Source organism: Chrysochloris asiatica, unplaced genomic scaffold (genome assembly GCF_000296735.1).
Source record: "Chrysochloris asiatica unplaced genomic scaffold, ChrAsi1.0 scaffold00125, whole genome shotgun sequence".
NCBI classification, from domain to species: domain Eukaryota; kingdom Metazoa; phylum Chordata; class Mammalia; order Afrosoricida; family Chrysochloridae; genus Chrysochloris; species Chrysochloris asiatica.
In genome coordinates, this window is record NW_006408643.1 from 108,455 (window position 1) to 124,302 (window position 15,848).

The 15,848-nt window shown below is 58.1% G+C and overlaps 1 protein-coding gene across 2 annotated transcripts; it reads left to right on the forward strand.

Annotated features, from left to right (window-relative positions):
* The first annotated feature begins 229 nt into the window (after positions 1–229).
* Positions 230–15,814, forward strand: CAMSAP3 (calmodulin regulated spectrin-associated protein family, member 3). Of its 2 annotated transcripts, XM_006868852.1 has the most exons (19): positions 230–377; positions 5,532–5,785; positions 6,633–6,755; positions 6,849–6,944; positions 7,097–7,129; positions 7,893–7,940; positions 8,202–8,340; positions 8,907–9,046; positions 9,130–9,223; positions 9,294–9,348; positions 9,470–9,543; positions 9,770–9,839; positions 9,922–11,380; positions 13,760–13,899; positions 13,980–14,257; positions 14,727–14,826; positions 15,107–15,219; positions 15,293–15,411; positions 15,509–15,814. In XM_006868852.1, exons 1-19 carry the CDS (start codon positions 230–232, stop codon positions 15,812–15,814), a joined length of 3,789 nt encoding a protein of 1,262 aa, XP_006868914.1. The 2 variants fall into 2 exon arrangements, with proteins under 2 accessions (XP_006868914.1, XP_006868915.1); XM_006868853.1 differs by lacking the exons at positions 7,097–7,129; positions 7,893–7,940.
* The last annotated feature ends 34 nt before the right edge of the window (positions 15,815–15,848 follow it).

Sequence of the window (15,848 nt, forward strand, 5' to 3'; positions counted from 1 at the left end):
CCGACTGGGGGCGCACGCGGTGGGGAGAGACGGACCGACTGGACTGCCCAGGCTGCGGGGGCGGGGCACACCTGGGCTCCGCCCCTGGGCGGGACCGACGCAGCGTCCCGGCGCAGCGGCCGCACCTGGCTCGGCTGTAGTGGTGGCGGTGGCGGCAGCGGCGGGCCGGCGGAGCACCAGCGCAGCGGCGCAGCGCAGCCCGGCATAGCGCCGCAGCCCCGGCGGCGCCATGGTGGAGGCGGCGCCCGCAGGGCCCGGGCCATTGCGGAGGACCTTCCTGGTGCCGGAGATTAAGTCACTGGACCAGTACGACTTCTCGCGGGCTAAGGCGGCGGCCAGCTTGGCGTGGGTGCTGCGGGCCGCGTTCGGGGGCGCAGGTACCGGGGCGCGCGGCAGGTGCGGGGGGCGGGGCGCGCCGGGAACAATAGCGCGGCCGCGGGCTCCGGGGCCGGGACCGCCGCTTCCTCTGGGCTCCACTGGACTTTGCCCGCCGGGCGGCCGAGCGCGGTGGGGGTGGGGCTGGCGCCCCGGCGCGGCTCCGGGTCCCAGCGGCCTGGCCCCAGGTAAGCGACGGGGTCCGCGGGCCGAGGGGGTCTCAGGAGCTCTGCAGCCTCCTCCCCACCCCCAGCCTCACACACTCAATCACGCGTCCTCACCGGAGGGCCTTAGACCCTCTGGCATGCCCCCGGCTCCGTCACAAACCCGCACGGCCTGGGCTGCAGATGCAGCCCAGCAGTTCTTTGGGCCCCGTGTCGCCTCTATGGCTCCTGCCGGCCCTTGGCAGGGGTGAGTGATCGCCTCATGTTAGCTCAGGAGAAGGGAAGGGGCTGGTCCAAGATCACTGGGGGCGGATGCCGCTCCTTGCCCCTGGGCAGGGAGATGCGAGGCCTTCCGCCCTGGGGGAATTCTCCACTCTTTTTGGAGCTCCTAACCCCAGTACCACCCTAATATGAAAGATGAGGGAGGGTCCCTGGATTAGAGGCCTTCCCTTGGGCTGCCCCAGGCCAGAGAGAACTGGGAGCCCAGGCTGGCCCTGGGGAAGGCAGGGGTTAATTAAGGTCTGGGCTTTCTCGGGAGCCCTGGGGGGACGCCCTGCTCTCCCACTGGGCCTGGCACAAACTGGGCACAGTCCCTCCCCACTCCAGTGGCCCTCCCAGATCAACCTGTTCTGGGTGTGGGTCTCAGTGACAGCTGTCCGGCTCCTGGTTCCGCCCAAGCCTGTTTCTTTCTCTTTCTCCCAGTCTCCTTTCCAATGGTCTCTCATGTGAGGCCCACTCTGGTTAACTACACACCCGCCAGAATCTGCCTGAGAAAGAAAGGGGACTGTGAGGGGACCCAGGACCACCCCAGCCCCTCACATCCCAGGTAGCTAAGTGTGACAGGATTTGGGTGTCAGTGTGGCTTTGTGCCCCCCCAAATATGGTCTCAGGTCTCCCAGTTTCCTGTATTTATCTGGTCTGTAAACGTGGGGGCACCCAAGTGTGGCAGGCAGGCAGGCTTCAGGCCATTGTGATACCTTCTTTCCAGGGTTGCCAGGAGGGGTGAAATCCTCCACCCTGTGTCTGGAATCCAAAACACACTGAATGGATGCTGTCAATTGCTGCTGGGATTTTTGTTCATGTTTTTGGGAACATTAATATTGTTCACGTTCCCTTGGCCGAGGGGAACAGCCACAAATGCAGTTCCGTTTCGTATAGAGGTGCCCTGAGGGGTGTTGATAAGATCTCAGATACCCTTGAGCCTTGTGGAATCTGCTCTCACTGACCCACAGCGCCAGTCCCACCTCTCACCTTCCCTAAATGGAGGGCTGAGGAAGTGGAGACACCAGGTTCGGGGAGGGTGGTGAGGCCAGAGCTCTGCTAGGACCGTGAACTCGGGGGGCACTGGTGTTGGGCTGGTGCTGGGAGCTCAGGATGGGGGACAGGGCAGATCCTCTTGGATCAGAGGAATAAGCTGCTTAGAGTGGTCAGTGCCTAGAGGGCCCAGAGGTGGAAATCTTTTAAATCTTTCAGGGAAGGGAGGAGAAGGCTCCCCGGTGTGGGAGTGGTTTGGGCCTTGAAGGGTACATAGGAGTTTGCCAAAGGGAGGGGTTTGGGCCAACTGGGAGTTCTTGGAGAACAAGTAGGTCTCAATCTTCCTCCTGGCTATCTCGTGCGAAGCCCACACTTGGGCTTCCGTGCCATCAAGGATCTGCTTTTGAAAGAAAGGGGGCTGTTGGGGAGACCCAGGATGACCCCAGATGACCTCATATCCCAGATGGTGGTGCTAGAGGGTCTGGTTGTGGGGTGTAGTAAGCACTTGTGCAGTGGTAATAGAGGCTCCAGGGAAGGGAGAGTTCTGGAGGCTCTGAGGTGAGGAGGTTGTGTAGGAATGCAGGCAAGTGGGCTCAGAGATAAGAAAAGGTGCCCTCCTTGAACAAGTTTGGGAAACACCGCCTTACAGCCGATAGTGATGTGTGAGGGAAGGTGGGTGCACATCAGCTCTGCTAAGGTGAGCTTGCATAAGTCATCTCCCCTCTCTGGGCCTCGGTTTTCTCTCTGTAAAATGGGGATAAGGATTAGATGAGTGAAGGCACACAAGTTCACCGTTAGCTGTGTGATGTCAAGTCTGGGGGTTTCAGAGCCCAGCTGGTGATCCCTAGCAAGTGTATAAAATACACATCAGATCCCAAAGACTTGGCCAAGAAAAGAATATAACCTGTCTCATTAATAATCTTCATATGTGATCGTTGGGAAGCTGATTTTGCCAGGCCTGGTTTCTGAAGTGCCTCAGGGTGGATTTGAACCACCAACCTTTTGACTAGTAGTGTGTTATCCTTTTGCACCACCGAAGACTCCATTATTTTCCTGGGGGAGCTGAAACAAAATACCATACAACAAACTTCTTGTCCCAGTCCTGGAGGCCAGGTACCTGAATTCAGGACAAGGATGGCTGTTTCTGAAGGCTTAAGGGAGGGTCCTTCTTAGTGTCCTCCAGTTTCTGGTAGCCTCAGGCATTCTTGGTCTGTTGTTGTTTTTGTTGTTGAGTCTCTTCTGACTCATAGGGACCCAGTATAGGGTTTCCAAGGAGCAGATGGTGAGCTTGAACCACTGACCATGTGGTTCAAACTGAGCTTGCATTCCAGCGCATCAACCCACAGGTGATGTTAGCAGCATCATTCTCATCTCTGCTTCGGTCTTCCCGGGTCTCCGCCTCTTCTCTTTTATGAGGACACATTGGATTGGAGTCCCTGAGTGGTGCAGTTGATTAAATATTCAACTATTGATCGCAAAGTTGGTGGTTTGAACCCACCCAGAGGCACCTTGGTGAGCTACTTTCCTGAGATCACAGCCATTGAGAATCCTCTGGATGCAGGTCTGTTTGACACACCTGGGGTCACCATGAGTCAGATAGAATCCACTGCATAGCAACTGGTTCACTTGGTTCATATTGGGTTAAGACTCACTTGGTGCGCTGTAGGATAAGCCCTCAACCAGAAGGTTGGCTAGCTGTTTCTCAGAAGCCCTATACAGAGTCGTTATGAGTGGGAACCTACTTGATGTCACTTAACAACACAATGACAACTACAGTACAAGTAAGGAAGACAAGATGAATTGGCACAGTGGCAGCATCAATGGGCTCAAACCTAACAATGATAGTGAAGATGGTGCAGGGGCAGGCAGTGTTTCATTCTGTGTGCCTAGGGTCTCTATGAGTCAGAACCAACTTGAAGGCGCCTCACAACTGTAGTATGAGCTCATTTTAACTCAACTGATAAACGTCTTTAAAGACCCTCTTTCCAAACAAGATCACATTCATGGGCACAGGGCTTCAGATCTCTTAGAGGGGAATAGAACATGGCTCACAATAGTCACAGAAGCCATCTTGGGGGCTTATCTAATTCCCAGGGTGCTCAGATAAGCCATCAGGAGCCCCACATCGAAGAGGCAAGTAGTTATGGTTATGAGGAGGCAGTAGCTTGGCTGCCTGGAGTGAGAGAAAGCCAGGAGATGCCGGGGTGTAGGTGGGGGGAGGTTCCGGAAGACTGCTGTTTCTGGCACACAGCCCAAATGAGATACACAGGCATACAAATATGCCTTGGCTGGTCACTGCTGGCCTTGGGCAGGTCGGGCACGAGGAAGGGAGCCCAGAGAACACGTCTTCCAAGGAGCTGAGCTGAGAGGGGTGGGAGAAGGCACAGATCTTCAGGGAGTGGGGCATCACTTAGGAGGGCAGGTGTGATTTTAAGGTATGGGGAAGGAGCCTACGGAGAGAGGGTCTGGAGCCTAGGAGCCCTGGGTCCTCAGGTGTTACGAGGCTGGAATTAAAGAACGCTGGGTCCTCAGGTATATTTATATGAAGGGGTGACCTAGGAAAGGGTTGGGGAGTCGTGTTCCAAGAATTTTTTTAAGCAAATATACCACCACCATCACCTGGCAACCAACAGATTGCAACTCATAGGGACCCCGTGTGTGCCAGAGAATTTTCAAGGTTTGACTCTTTGGAAGTAGATTGCCAGGCCTTTCTTCCAAGGTACCCCTGGGTGGGTTTGAACCACCAACCTTTCAGTTAGCAGCCGAGTGTGTGGGCCACCCAGAGACTCCTCCTTTCAAACATACATAGAGCGTCCATAGATACAACAGCTGTTCTGATTGAAGCAAGAAGAGAGTGGGGAGCCTCCCCGAGGTCCCTGTCTCCCTTTTGAGAGGTCTCCCCATAAGGACAAGTCCCGTCCGTCCCCAGGGCAGTTGTTGGCCTGTCACCTCCTCCCCATCAACCTGGCAGCTCTCTCTGTCTGGCTCCCCCTCAAGCCTGGGTCCTGCTTGGCACCCTGCCATGCTTCCACGTAGAGCTTCCTGCCTCCTCGCCCTGGCCTGCTCACCCAGGGTTTTCTGGCTGTTTCTCTATTATGCCCTCACCTTCTAGGCCCCACTGCCTTCTTCCTTTGCCTCCTGGATGATACCCCGTCTCAGCCACCATACCCTGCTCCATGTTCTCCTGCAGATCTTACAGGCTGGGGTGCCTTCTCCCATCAGTTCCCAGTTCAGTCCATTCAACCCCTCAAAGCAAGCCTCTACGCCCCAGCCACACACTGAGAGAGACTTAGATGGGCCCAGTGGGTGTGAGCCTCAGTTTCCTTATCCCTGAAGCCGTGTTAATGATAGCCCGGACCACTTTGGCAGCTTCCTAAGGTCCTTGTGAGGCTCAGAGATAGCAGTGACTCAATTTGTTATTATTTTTTCTTCACAACCGACCAAGCTTTCTGAGAGGCTTTCCTAAGGAGTAAATCAGGACCCTCTGTCCCCTACAAGATCCCTCCTTACCCAGTCAGCCATGAGACTTCCCTTGGGGGCCATCGTGCCGTGTTTCGTGGCCACCAGCGTGTTCAGTCCAGGGACATCTACTTAACCAGCATGGGCACCTGCCCGAGTCCAGGCCATATAGTTGGACCGGTAGGGGGGCCCATAGGACCAGGACTAGGGAGGGTCCCACATGGGGCTGTGGCAGTCCATCTTGCCCCTGACAGACCGGGCTCCTCTCCACCCCCACAGATCACGTGCCCCCGGAGCTGTGGGAACCCTTCTACACGGACCAGTATGCGCAGGAGCATGTGAAGCCCCCGGTGACGCGGCTGTTGCTCTCGGCTGAGCTTTATTGCCGGGCCTGGCGCCAGGCGCTGCCTCAGCTCGAAGCGCCCCCTAGTCCCTCGGCGCTGCTGGCGCTGCTGGCACGGAAGGGCGTGGCGCCCGCTCTACCTGAGCGCCCAGTGCGAGAGGCCGACCTGCGGCACCAGCCTATCCTCATGGTAGGTTCCGCCCCGCCCACCAGGTCAGGCTCCTCCCCCTTAAGACCCTAACCCTGGGGCTTGTTGTCGTCGTTGTTAAGTGCCGTTGAGTCTGTTCCGACCCATAGCGACCCTGAACAGAGTTCCCGAGGCTGTAAATCTTTATGGGAGCCGAAAGCCTCATCTTTCTCCTGCTAGAGCAGCTGGTAGTTTCGAACTGCTGTCCTTGTGGTTCACAGCCCGATTCGTAACCAGTACGTTACCAGAGCTGGCAGGTTTCACCGATGACCTTGGAGTTAGTGGTCCTCTGGTAGCGTAGTAGTTACGAATTGGGCTGCGAGCCTCAAGGTCAGTAGTTCGAAACTACCAGCTGCTCCGCGGGAGAAAGATGAGGCGGTCTGCTCCCATAAAGATTTACAGCCTCGGAAACCCTGTGTAGGGTGGCTATGAGTCGGAACCGACTCCACGGCACATAACAACATCTACAGTGCCACACCAGGACCTGAAAGCCTGATTTCTCCAAGACTCCTCCCACTAGACCTTGCTCCTCCCTGCGAGGCCCCGCCCCACCTGGTCAGGCTTTTAGCCAGTTGTCTGGCTTCCTCCAAAAGCCACTTTCTCTGAGGCCCCTCCCACCAGGCCTGGCTCCTCCCCAAGGGCTCTCTTTTCTAAAAGGACTGGTCTATGCGACCTATCAATCATAAAAGCACAGTATTTGGCCTCGAGCCCCGCCCACCAGGCTTGGCCCTTTAGGGGACCTTTATCCAGCCAGGTTCCTTCCCACTGGCCGCGCCCCTGAGGCCCAGCCCTTCCCATGCTACCCCTTTACGTTCCTGCTCCGGTCTCACGCTTGAGTCCTTGCTCCCAGAGTGCCCACCTAGCTGTCATCGATGCCCTCATGGTTGCCTTCGCCTTCGAGTGGACGAAGACGCTGACCGGCTCCTTGGCCTTGAGTGGCTTGGAGCATAAGCTACTCATCTGGGTGGACTCGGTAGGTGGGATCCGGCCCTGGTGGTCTGGGAGGCAGTGTAGTCTTGTGACAACTGAGCGCTGACTTCTACCGGGACTTTCTCCCATCCCCCAGACTGTCAGGCGGCTACAGGAAAAGACAGAGCAGGAAGCAGTCCAGCGTGCATCGCCTGCAGCCCCCACAGACGGGGTGGCCCCAGTGCAGCCGTCGGTGAGACATACAGACAAGGGCAGGGTGGGCAGGGTGGGGCTGTGCCTCATGTACCTTTCCTGCCATGGGTGGGCTGCTGGTGACTCTCTCTCTCTCTGTCCCCCTTCTCCCACCTACCCTTTGCGCTCTCCTCTCTGCCTCTCTGGCCTCAGTGCCCCACACGCTGGTACTGGAAGCTGGTTCCTGTAAGTGGGGCTGTCTACCTGCCCCGTCTGCCTGTCTCACGTCGCTGTTTGTGTCTTGTGTTTGCCTGCCTCTTAGAGCCTCCTACTCCTGCTGCTTCCCAGCTATGAGCATAGGATTGGGGCCCAGCCCTAGGGGTTCTTTATTTGTTAAAAAAGAAACGAGTCACACCATGAACCAACAAGCTGGATGATGCTCCCACCCTGTTAATTAAGAGAGCAGACCCCCATCGCTTATTCCCTTTAGCTGATCTCCCCAACTCATTAGACCATGGGAATGTGACCCCAATGAGCAGGGCACGTAGGAAAGGTTCCCCAACCCCCATTCCCCCCCAGCCAAGAGAAAGACTGAAATATGGAAGGTGTATAAGACTCTGTAACTGAGAGTCTAGCTTCCCTAAGGGAGCAGCACCTTTGGGAACCTGACCAGGGTTTCTAAGCCCATAAGTTAGGGGGAGGGTCTCTGCCTCTGCTCGTGCCTGGGCTCCTTCCCCCACATCCTGGGGCCTGGGTTGGGGGTCCTCTCCTGCCTACCTGCTTCCCATGCATCCTTTCCCTGAGCTGGGGGCCTGGGTCTTTTGTGGGGGGTTTGCCTGCACGGGGGGCTGCTCTTGGGGGTCCCCACAGCCAGCCAGAGCACGGGTAGGGAGCTGGACAGCCGGGGCTCAGGACAAGTGAAAGGACTCTCCCTCCCTGGAGTTGGGCTTGGGGCCCCAGCAAGTCAGCCCCCCTCCTGCCCGGCTGACAGCTGCTCCTCTCCCCCCAGCACGCAATTGCCTTCTGTTTGAAGGAGTCGGGGAGCAAACCCCCCATGGTAACGTATCCCCCGCCCTGGGGTCCCAGGTGTCCCTGTCCCCAGACCCCGCTGCTGGCCTGGCTGTTCGCAGGCTCCGCCTCTGCCTCTTGCTGCTGCCCCTTCCCCGCTCCAGGCTGGCCCCCCCACTCTGGCTCTGGGACCCCCGGCTTCACGCCCCCTCGTGGCGAGAACCCCAGGCCTCTCCGCCCAGTCTGCACTACCTCTGACCTAGGGGACCAACCCCACCCCTGATCTGACGTGGCTCTCACCTTCATGTAGATCCGGTACCGCAAGGACCGAGCTGTGGCCCGACGAGCCCCCTGCTTCCCGACGGTGACTGGTCTCCAAGACCTGGCTAGTGGGGCCGCACTGGCTGCCACTATCCATTGCTATTGTCCACAGCTGCTGCGACTTGAGGGTGAGTGGATGGGCTCAAGCCAGAGCTGGTGTCCCTCAACCCAGATCCACACACCCATGCTGCTGGGAGGCAGAATGGTGGCATAGTTATAGGTGGAGCTTCAAAGTAGGCACCCCTGCACTGAGATCTCTTTTCCTTTAATTAGCTGTGTGACCTTATATAAGAGGCTCAACGTCTCTGAACTTCTAGAACTCAGTACTACAACTAATACTGATTTAGTGCCTACTGAGTGTCAGCCTCCAGGCGGCAGGAAAGCCAGAAAGCTTCTGTCTGTACAGTGTGGTTGTTAAGTCCCCCCAAAGGGCGGTGGATGATCAGGAAAGGGGTTCCCGAGCTGGTAACTTGAGTTGAGGCCTACAGAAGCCAGTTCAGGGGGGCTAGTGTTCTGGGAGGGAGATATAGCAGGCACAAAGGTCCTAGGGTACAGTCTCCAGGGCCTTCCAGCAGTACCCATCCACCTCACCAAGGGACGCCCAGCTTGGAGGAGGTCCTCCATGGATGGTGGCTGCTGGTGTCTTTGCTGCTGGGCCCTCAGAGTCGGGGGCCTCGGCCTCCTCTTCCCGCAGAGGTCTGCCTCAAGGACCCCATGTCAGTGGCAGACAGCCTATATAACCTCCAGCTGGTGCAGGATTTCTGCGCCTCCCGCCTCCCACGTGGCTGCCCCCTGTCCCTGGAGGACCTGCTGTATGTCCCCCCGCCCCTCAAGGTGAGGCCATCCTGGGGTCTGCAGGGCTGGGGTGGGTGTCCTGAGCTGTGGGGCCTGGTGGCTGACCCTGCTCCCACCTCCAGGTCAATCTGGTGGTATTGCTGGCTGAGATGTTCATGTGCTTTGAGGTGCTGAAGCCCGACTTTGTGCATGCTGTGGACCTACCCGACGGGCACGGTGAGGCCCAACCCTGGGGACAGGTGGGGTGGGGTGGCCTGGCCAAGACTGACCCCTTCTCTGTCCACAGCTGCCTCTCCCCGAGGCACGGAATCCTCCTCTCCCCAAAACCGCAGTGGCAGCAGGTAGGGTTCTTCCTCCTTCCCACCCCTCCACCCAGTTCCATGCTGGGGCGGGGCTGGGAGCTCTGTCCCCTGGGAGAGACAGAGTGGGGTTGTCCCATAACTGACGAGGGTTTCTTGGCAGTTCTCCTGTCTTCAGTTTCCGCCACCCACTCCTGTCACCTGGTGGCCCCCAGTCCCCACTCCGTGGATCTACAGGTGAGGAGGTGGAGGGAGGTTCTGTCATTGGGGGGGACCCTACCTGACCAGACAGCCCAGCTGACCTGTCCACTGGTATCTAACTGGTACTCAGTGATGGCCCCAGCTGTGTTTCTGGAAACCTCTGGTCTGAATAGAGCACATAATGACCCAGCAGTGACTCGCCCAGTGACACCTGGGCTGCCCTCACAGTGACCACTGAGTGACCACTGCCTGTCCCCCCCAGGCTCTCTGCAGTCCTCCCCGTCCATGTCCCACATGGAGGCCCTGGGCAAGGTCTGGAACCGCCAGCTCAGGTGAGTGCTGTTGAGGGGCGGGTGCTGGGAGGGTGGGGCCCACATGCATCCCTGGGGCTGACCCCTCCCTCTGGCCTCCCAGCCGTCCCCTCTCCCAGGCTGTGTCGTTCAGCACCCCTTTTGGCCTGGACAGCGACGTGGATGTTGTCATGGGAGACCCGGTCCTGCTCCGCTCTGTCAGCTCAGACAGCCTGGGGCCCCCCCGCCCTGCACAGGCCCGGTCACCAGCGCCACCCCCCCCAGAGCCTGGAGACCTGCCGACCATCGAGGAAGCCTTGCAGATCATACACAGTGCTGAGCCCCGGCTCCTCCCGGATGGGGCCGCCGATGGCAGTTTCTACCTCCACTCCCCAGAGGGGCCCTCAAAACCCCCGCTGACCTCCCCCTATCCACCTGAGGGGGCCACCAAAACCCCCACCTATCTGTCTCACCCTGAGAGTCCCTTGAAATCATCTTCCTGCCCGGTTAGGGAGGCATTGAAACCCCCAGCCCTCCATGAGGGGTCTCCTAAGGCAGTGGCTTCGTCCCCAGCGGCCACCAACTCTGAAGTGAAGATGACCAGCTTTGCTGAACGCAAGAAGCAGTTGGTGAAGGTGGAGGCGGATGCTGGTGGGGGCGCCCCAGCGGCCTCCCCGGCAGCCCCCGAGGCCCTGAGCTCAGAGATGAGCGAGCTTGGTGCCCGACTGGAGGAGAAGCGCCGGGCCATTGAAGCACAGAAGCGGCGCATCGAGGCCATCTTTGCCAAGCACCGCCAGCGCCTTGGCAAGAGCGCCTTTCTGCAGGTGCAGCCGAGGGAGGCGGCTGGCACCACAGTGGACGAGGATGCTGGAGGGGAGGTGGAGGCTGGCCAGGGCCCTGGTGGGGAGCGACCAGCTGGCGAGGGCCAGGGCGACCCATCCCCACGCCCCAAGGCAGTGACTTTCTCACCAGAGTTGGGGCCGTTGCCCCCTGAGGGCTTGGGGGACTACAATCGGGCGGTCAACAAACTCAGTGCTGCGTTGAGCTCGCTGCAGCGAGACATGCAGAGACTCACGGACCAGCAGCAGCGCCTCTTGGCCCCCCATGAGGCCCCTGGGCCCTCCTCGCCTCCTGCTGCCTGGGTTATTCCTGGCCCCACCACAGGCCCCAAAGCCTCATCCCCCAGCCCCGCTCGCCGGGCCTCAGCCCCCCGTCGCAGCCCTGGACCCGGCCCTAGTCCAGCCCCTCGAAGCCCAAAACATGCACGACCGGCAGAGCTGAAGCTGGCACCCCTAACGAGGGTGCTCACGGCCCCCAACGATGTAGACAGCCTCCCTCACCTGCGAAAGTTCTCACCGAGCCAGGTTCCTGTGCAGACTCGCTCCTCCATCCTCCTGTCTGAGGGGACGCCCCCTGAGGAGCCCGCGGCCCGACCCGGCCTCATTGAGATCCCACTGGGCAGCCTGCAGGAGCCTCCCGCTGAGGATGAGGGAGATGGGAGCCCTCCTGGTGCTGAGGATTCCCTGGAGGAAGAGGCATCTTCGGAAGGAGAGCCCAGGGCTGGGCTCGGGTTTTTCTATAAGGTGAGAGTCACCTGTGAGGGCGAGAGAAAGGTGTGAAGAGAGCAGAGGGTAGGGGGTTTGAGGATAGACTGGGTGGCTGCCCAGATGACTGGAAGGTGTGCTGCTATAACAAATACCACAAGTGAGTGGCTTTACCCATAAAACAGTAAACCGAAAATTTGTTTTCTAACAGTTAGGAGGCTAGAAGTTGAAATTTAGGTGCCAGCCTTTTTCTGTCTGTGTCAGCTCTGGAGGAAGATCCTTGGGTCTTGGCTTCACGTGGCATGGCATCTGTCCTCTTCCTTGCACCTTGTGCTTCTTTGCGCCTAATCTGTTCTGTTTTATCTCTGGAGAAAAGAATTTAAGACACACACCCTACATGCCTAATTATGATGCCAAAGAAAATCCGTTCCCGTTCCCAGATGGGGTTATGATCTCAGGTGGAGGGGTTAACATCCTGGAGCACAGCTATTTTGGGGACACATTCAATCCATAAGAGATGTGTAGGCCCTGCTGAGGGGAAGGGTGAATAAGTGGGTAGATAGTGGGGTGGGTACACAGGGTGGTACATGCTGTGGATGATGGGCATGAATAGCTGGGTGAATGGGTAGGCTGATGGATGGGTGGACAGGTGGGCAGATGTAAAGGTAGGTGGGTGTGGTGGATGGAAGTGGACCTACAGACAAGGCATGGGTGGCCAGATGGATAGCTGGGGGAATGTCTGAATGGGTAGATGGAAGGTGGGTGCACTGAGGGATATGGAGGCATATGGGGGACTGGAGAGCTGGTTGGATGGGGTGGTAGTGGACGGATGGCAGATTAACAACTAGGTGGGATGGGTGAATGGGTGGGTAGGTGGGATAGACAGACAGACGTGTGGGCGGTCTCTGCATAGTTGGTCAGATTGACAGCGCTGGGTGATGGGTGGATGAGGGTGATAAACATAAATGTTGGCAGATGGACAAACAGGTGTGGCCATGTGACATCTCTTTCCTCCACCCTGCCCCATCTGTCTGACCCTGTCCCATATTTCCCTCATCTCTCCATCCGCATAGCTCCCCAACCTGGGCCACCATCATCCCTCACCTGGCTGCCTGCATTGGCCACCTCCTCATTGGTTTCTGTTGCTACTGTCCCATCCCCCTTGCCCATTTCCCACTGAGCTGCCAAGAGATTTAAAAAAGTATATATAAATTGGATCTGTCTTGCCCCTGCTTAAAAGCCCTGTAATCTCCTTTCCCCTTTGGTCTTAGCATGAACATGCTACTTTCCCCCAGGGCCTTGAGCTCTGTGTGGTCTGACCTCGTTCTGGGCATCATCCTTCACACACACACACACACCCACCTCGCTGTGCACTTCAGACACACCAGCAGCCAGGCTGTTCAGGCCCTACTGGACTTGTTCAGGCCTCAGGACCTCAGCACATATGATTCCTCCTGTCAGGAGGACTCCTTTCTCCTCAGCTATACCCACTCAGCATCTCTGGTCATCCTCCAGGGATGCTTTCTGGAGGAAGCATCTCCCGGTGCCCTCAGATGAGGACAGGCCTTTTCCCCAGGGTCGACCAGCAATGCCACGTGTTTTCTCCTTGCTGTTTGCCACTATCTGTATGATGTTTTGTCATCTCTCGGTGGGTTAAGACTGCATAGGCAACATTCAGGTCTGCCCTGGTTCTGAATGCATCAAGTCAACCCCAACTCATGGCCACCCCATGTGGTGTGCCAGCATAGCACTCTGCTCCATAGGGCTTTCAGTGGCTGATTTTTTTCTGAAGATCACCAGACCTTTCTACCGAGGTGATTCTGGATAGACTTGAACTTCCAACTCTTTGGTCAGCAGCTGAGTGTGTTGGCTGTCTGTACCCCCCAGGTTCCATCTGTGTCTCAGTTCCCCATGTAGGACTGTACATCAACTGAATCCCTTGCTGTTCAGTTGTTTGTGACTCATGCTGACCAGACCCCATGTGTTATGGAGTAGAACTGTGCTCTGTTGGGTTTTGTTGGCACGAGGAGCCTGGTGGCAAAACACTTCTGTGTCTGTCTACTAGCCGAAAGAGTGGGCTTTTGAATCTACCCAGTAGCCTCATGGGTGATCTGCCCCTGTAAAGATGAAAGCCTCAGAAACTGTGTGGGGCAGTTCTCCTTGGTCACATGGGCTCGCCATGAGTCGGTACGGACTGGATAGCGGCTGACAGTGACGGTATCCTAACAGAAGTAGATGACCAGGCTTGTCTTCCAAGGTTCTGCTGAGTGGGGTCAAACTGCCCAGCTTTGGGTTACCAGTGGAGTGCTAGCAAAAGGCAGACAAAAGGCACCAATTCAGTGCCTGTTGGACAGTTGCATAAACAGAAGTGCAGTTGGGCATAGAGACGGTAGCCATGGACTTGGCATCTGCCCCCAGGATGAAGACAAGCCCGAGGACGAGATGGCGCAGAAGCGGGCCAGCCTCCTGGAGAGGCAGCAGAAGCGGGCGGAGGAAGCACGGCGGCGGAAGCAGTGGCAGGAGGCGGAGAAGGAGCAGCGGAAGGAGACCGCTGCCCGGTGAGGCTGGTGACCTATGACCCTGGTGACCTCTGACCTGGTGACCCCTTGAGCTGTCTGACCACCCCCTCGATCTGCAGCCTGGCCCAGGAGGAGGCGACAGCAGCCCTGGCAGCTCCCATAGTCCCCGTGGCCCGGGCCCCAGGCGAGGAGGAGGTGGGCGCCCGAAGGGGTGAATTTACTAGGCTGGAATATGAGCGCCGAGCCCAGCTGAAGCTGATGGACGACCTGGACAAGGTGCTGCGGCCCTGGGCAGGGGCCGGGAGGCCGAACCGGGGTGGACGGAGGGCCCCCCGGCCTCGCTCTGGCTGCTGCGATGATTCAGCCCTGGCCCGAAGCCCTGCCCGTGGCCTGTTGGGTGAGGACGTGGGACAGGGGCAGCCTGTAGGGCTGGCTTTTTAGTGGGGCTTCACCCTGCCTGTTGGGAGTGGGGAGGAGACTGAGGGGTGTTGGGCAGGGCTAGCCCAGAGTTACCCCCACAGCTTTATAGGCGAGGAGGCCCCTCTGGTACATGTGGGGAGGCGTTTTGGATGGGAATTGACCATATGCCTTCCCCTTGGCTTGCTGGGAAAATCTTTCCCGGTTAATGTGTTTGGCTGGTAACTGAAAGGTTTGAGTATGGAATCAAGTCCAGGTGGGCTCTTTAAGAGAACTCAGCCACTAAAAACCTGTGGAGTGTGGTTCTATTCGGACACCTGTGGTGTTGGTGTTGCCATGAGTCAGCATTGATTGGACAGCAGCTGGTTTTGGTAGGGGTTCAGTGTGCTGAGGGGACTTCGGCAGGCCTTTGGATACTGTGAAGGCTGACCGGTTCCCTCTGCTTCCAGGCTCTCGGCTCAGCAAGGTCTACTCCCAGTCCACCCTGTCACTGGCCACGGTGGCCAACGATGCCCCCAATAACCTCGGCGTGAAGAGGCCCATGTCTCGGTGAGTTTGTCCCCTGCAGAGGCCATGTGCTGGGTGGTTTCGGTCTGTGTGATGTAGCGAGTTCCTGACCGAGAGGACTGAGTGAACGTGTGGGAGGGGAATGTGCATGACTCTGCATCACCTCCCTCTTCGCAGTATTCTGGGCTTGCCTCTTTTTTGGTCACCCCCCAATGGCCCACCATCACCTCCCTCTTCGCAGTATTCTGGGCTTGCCTCTTTTTTGGTCACCCCCCAATGGCCCTGTCCGTGGCCAACCCCCTTCCCCCCACCACTACCACAGGGCTCCATCCCCGTCTGGCCTCATGTCCCCGAGCCGCCTGCCTGGTAGCCGGGAACGTGACTGGGAGAACGGTAGCAACGCCTCATCCCCGGCCTCGGTGCCGGAGTACACAGGTAGGGGGGCTTCAGGGGTGGGCCGTGGGCCCTGCCTGTCTCCTGCCCTACCTGATAACACCCTGTCCCCCAGGCCCTCGACTCTACAAGGAGCCCAGTGCCAAGTCCAACAAGTCCATCATCCATAACGCCCTTTCACACTGTTGTCTGGCGGGCAAGGTGAACGAACCTCAGAAGAGCCGTATTCTTGAGGTTCGCATGCGCCTGGGGCTGGGGGGCAGGGGGCTGGCTTGGTGGTCCCACCGGGCCGGCTGACCATTTCTGATGTGCCCCCCCCCCCCTGCCCCAGGAAATCGAGAAGAGCAAGGCCAACCACTTCCTGATCCTCTTCCGCGACTCTAGCTGCCAGTTCCGAGCACTCTACACGCTGTCCGGGGAGACGGAAGAGCTGTCTCGGCTCACAGGCTACGGCCCCAGGACCATCACGCCCGCCATGGTTGAGGGCATCTACAAGTACAACTCGGACCGCAAACGCTTTACTCAGATCCCCGCCAAGACTATGTCTATGAGCGTCGACGCCTTCACCATCCAGGGGCACCTCTGGCAGAGCAAGAAGCCCACAACTCCTAAGAAAGGTGGCAGCACCCCCAAATAGCCCTGCTACCCTGCAGGGGGACAGCTGGCATTCC

Coding starts and splice junctions, on each gene's coding strand:
- CAMSAP3 (XM_006868852.1), top strand. CDS start 230: ATGGTGGAGGCGGCGCCCGCAGGGCCCGGGCCATTGCGGAGGACCTTC. Junction 8,341..8,906: donor ACAGCTGCTGCGACTTGAGG/GTGAGTGGATGG, acceptor CTCTTCCCGCAG/AGGTCTGCCTCAAGGACCCC. Junction 14,258..14,726: donor CCCTGCCCGTGGCCTGTTGG/GTGAGGACGTGG, acceptor CTCTGCTTCCAG/GCTCTCGGCTCAGCAAGGTC.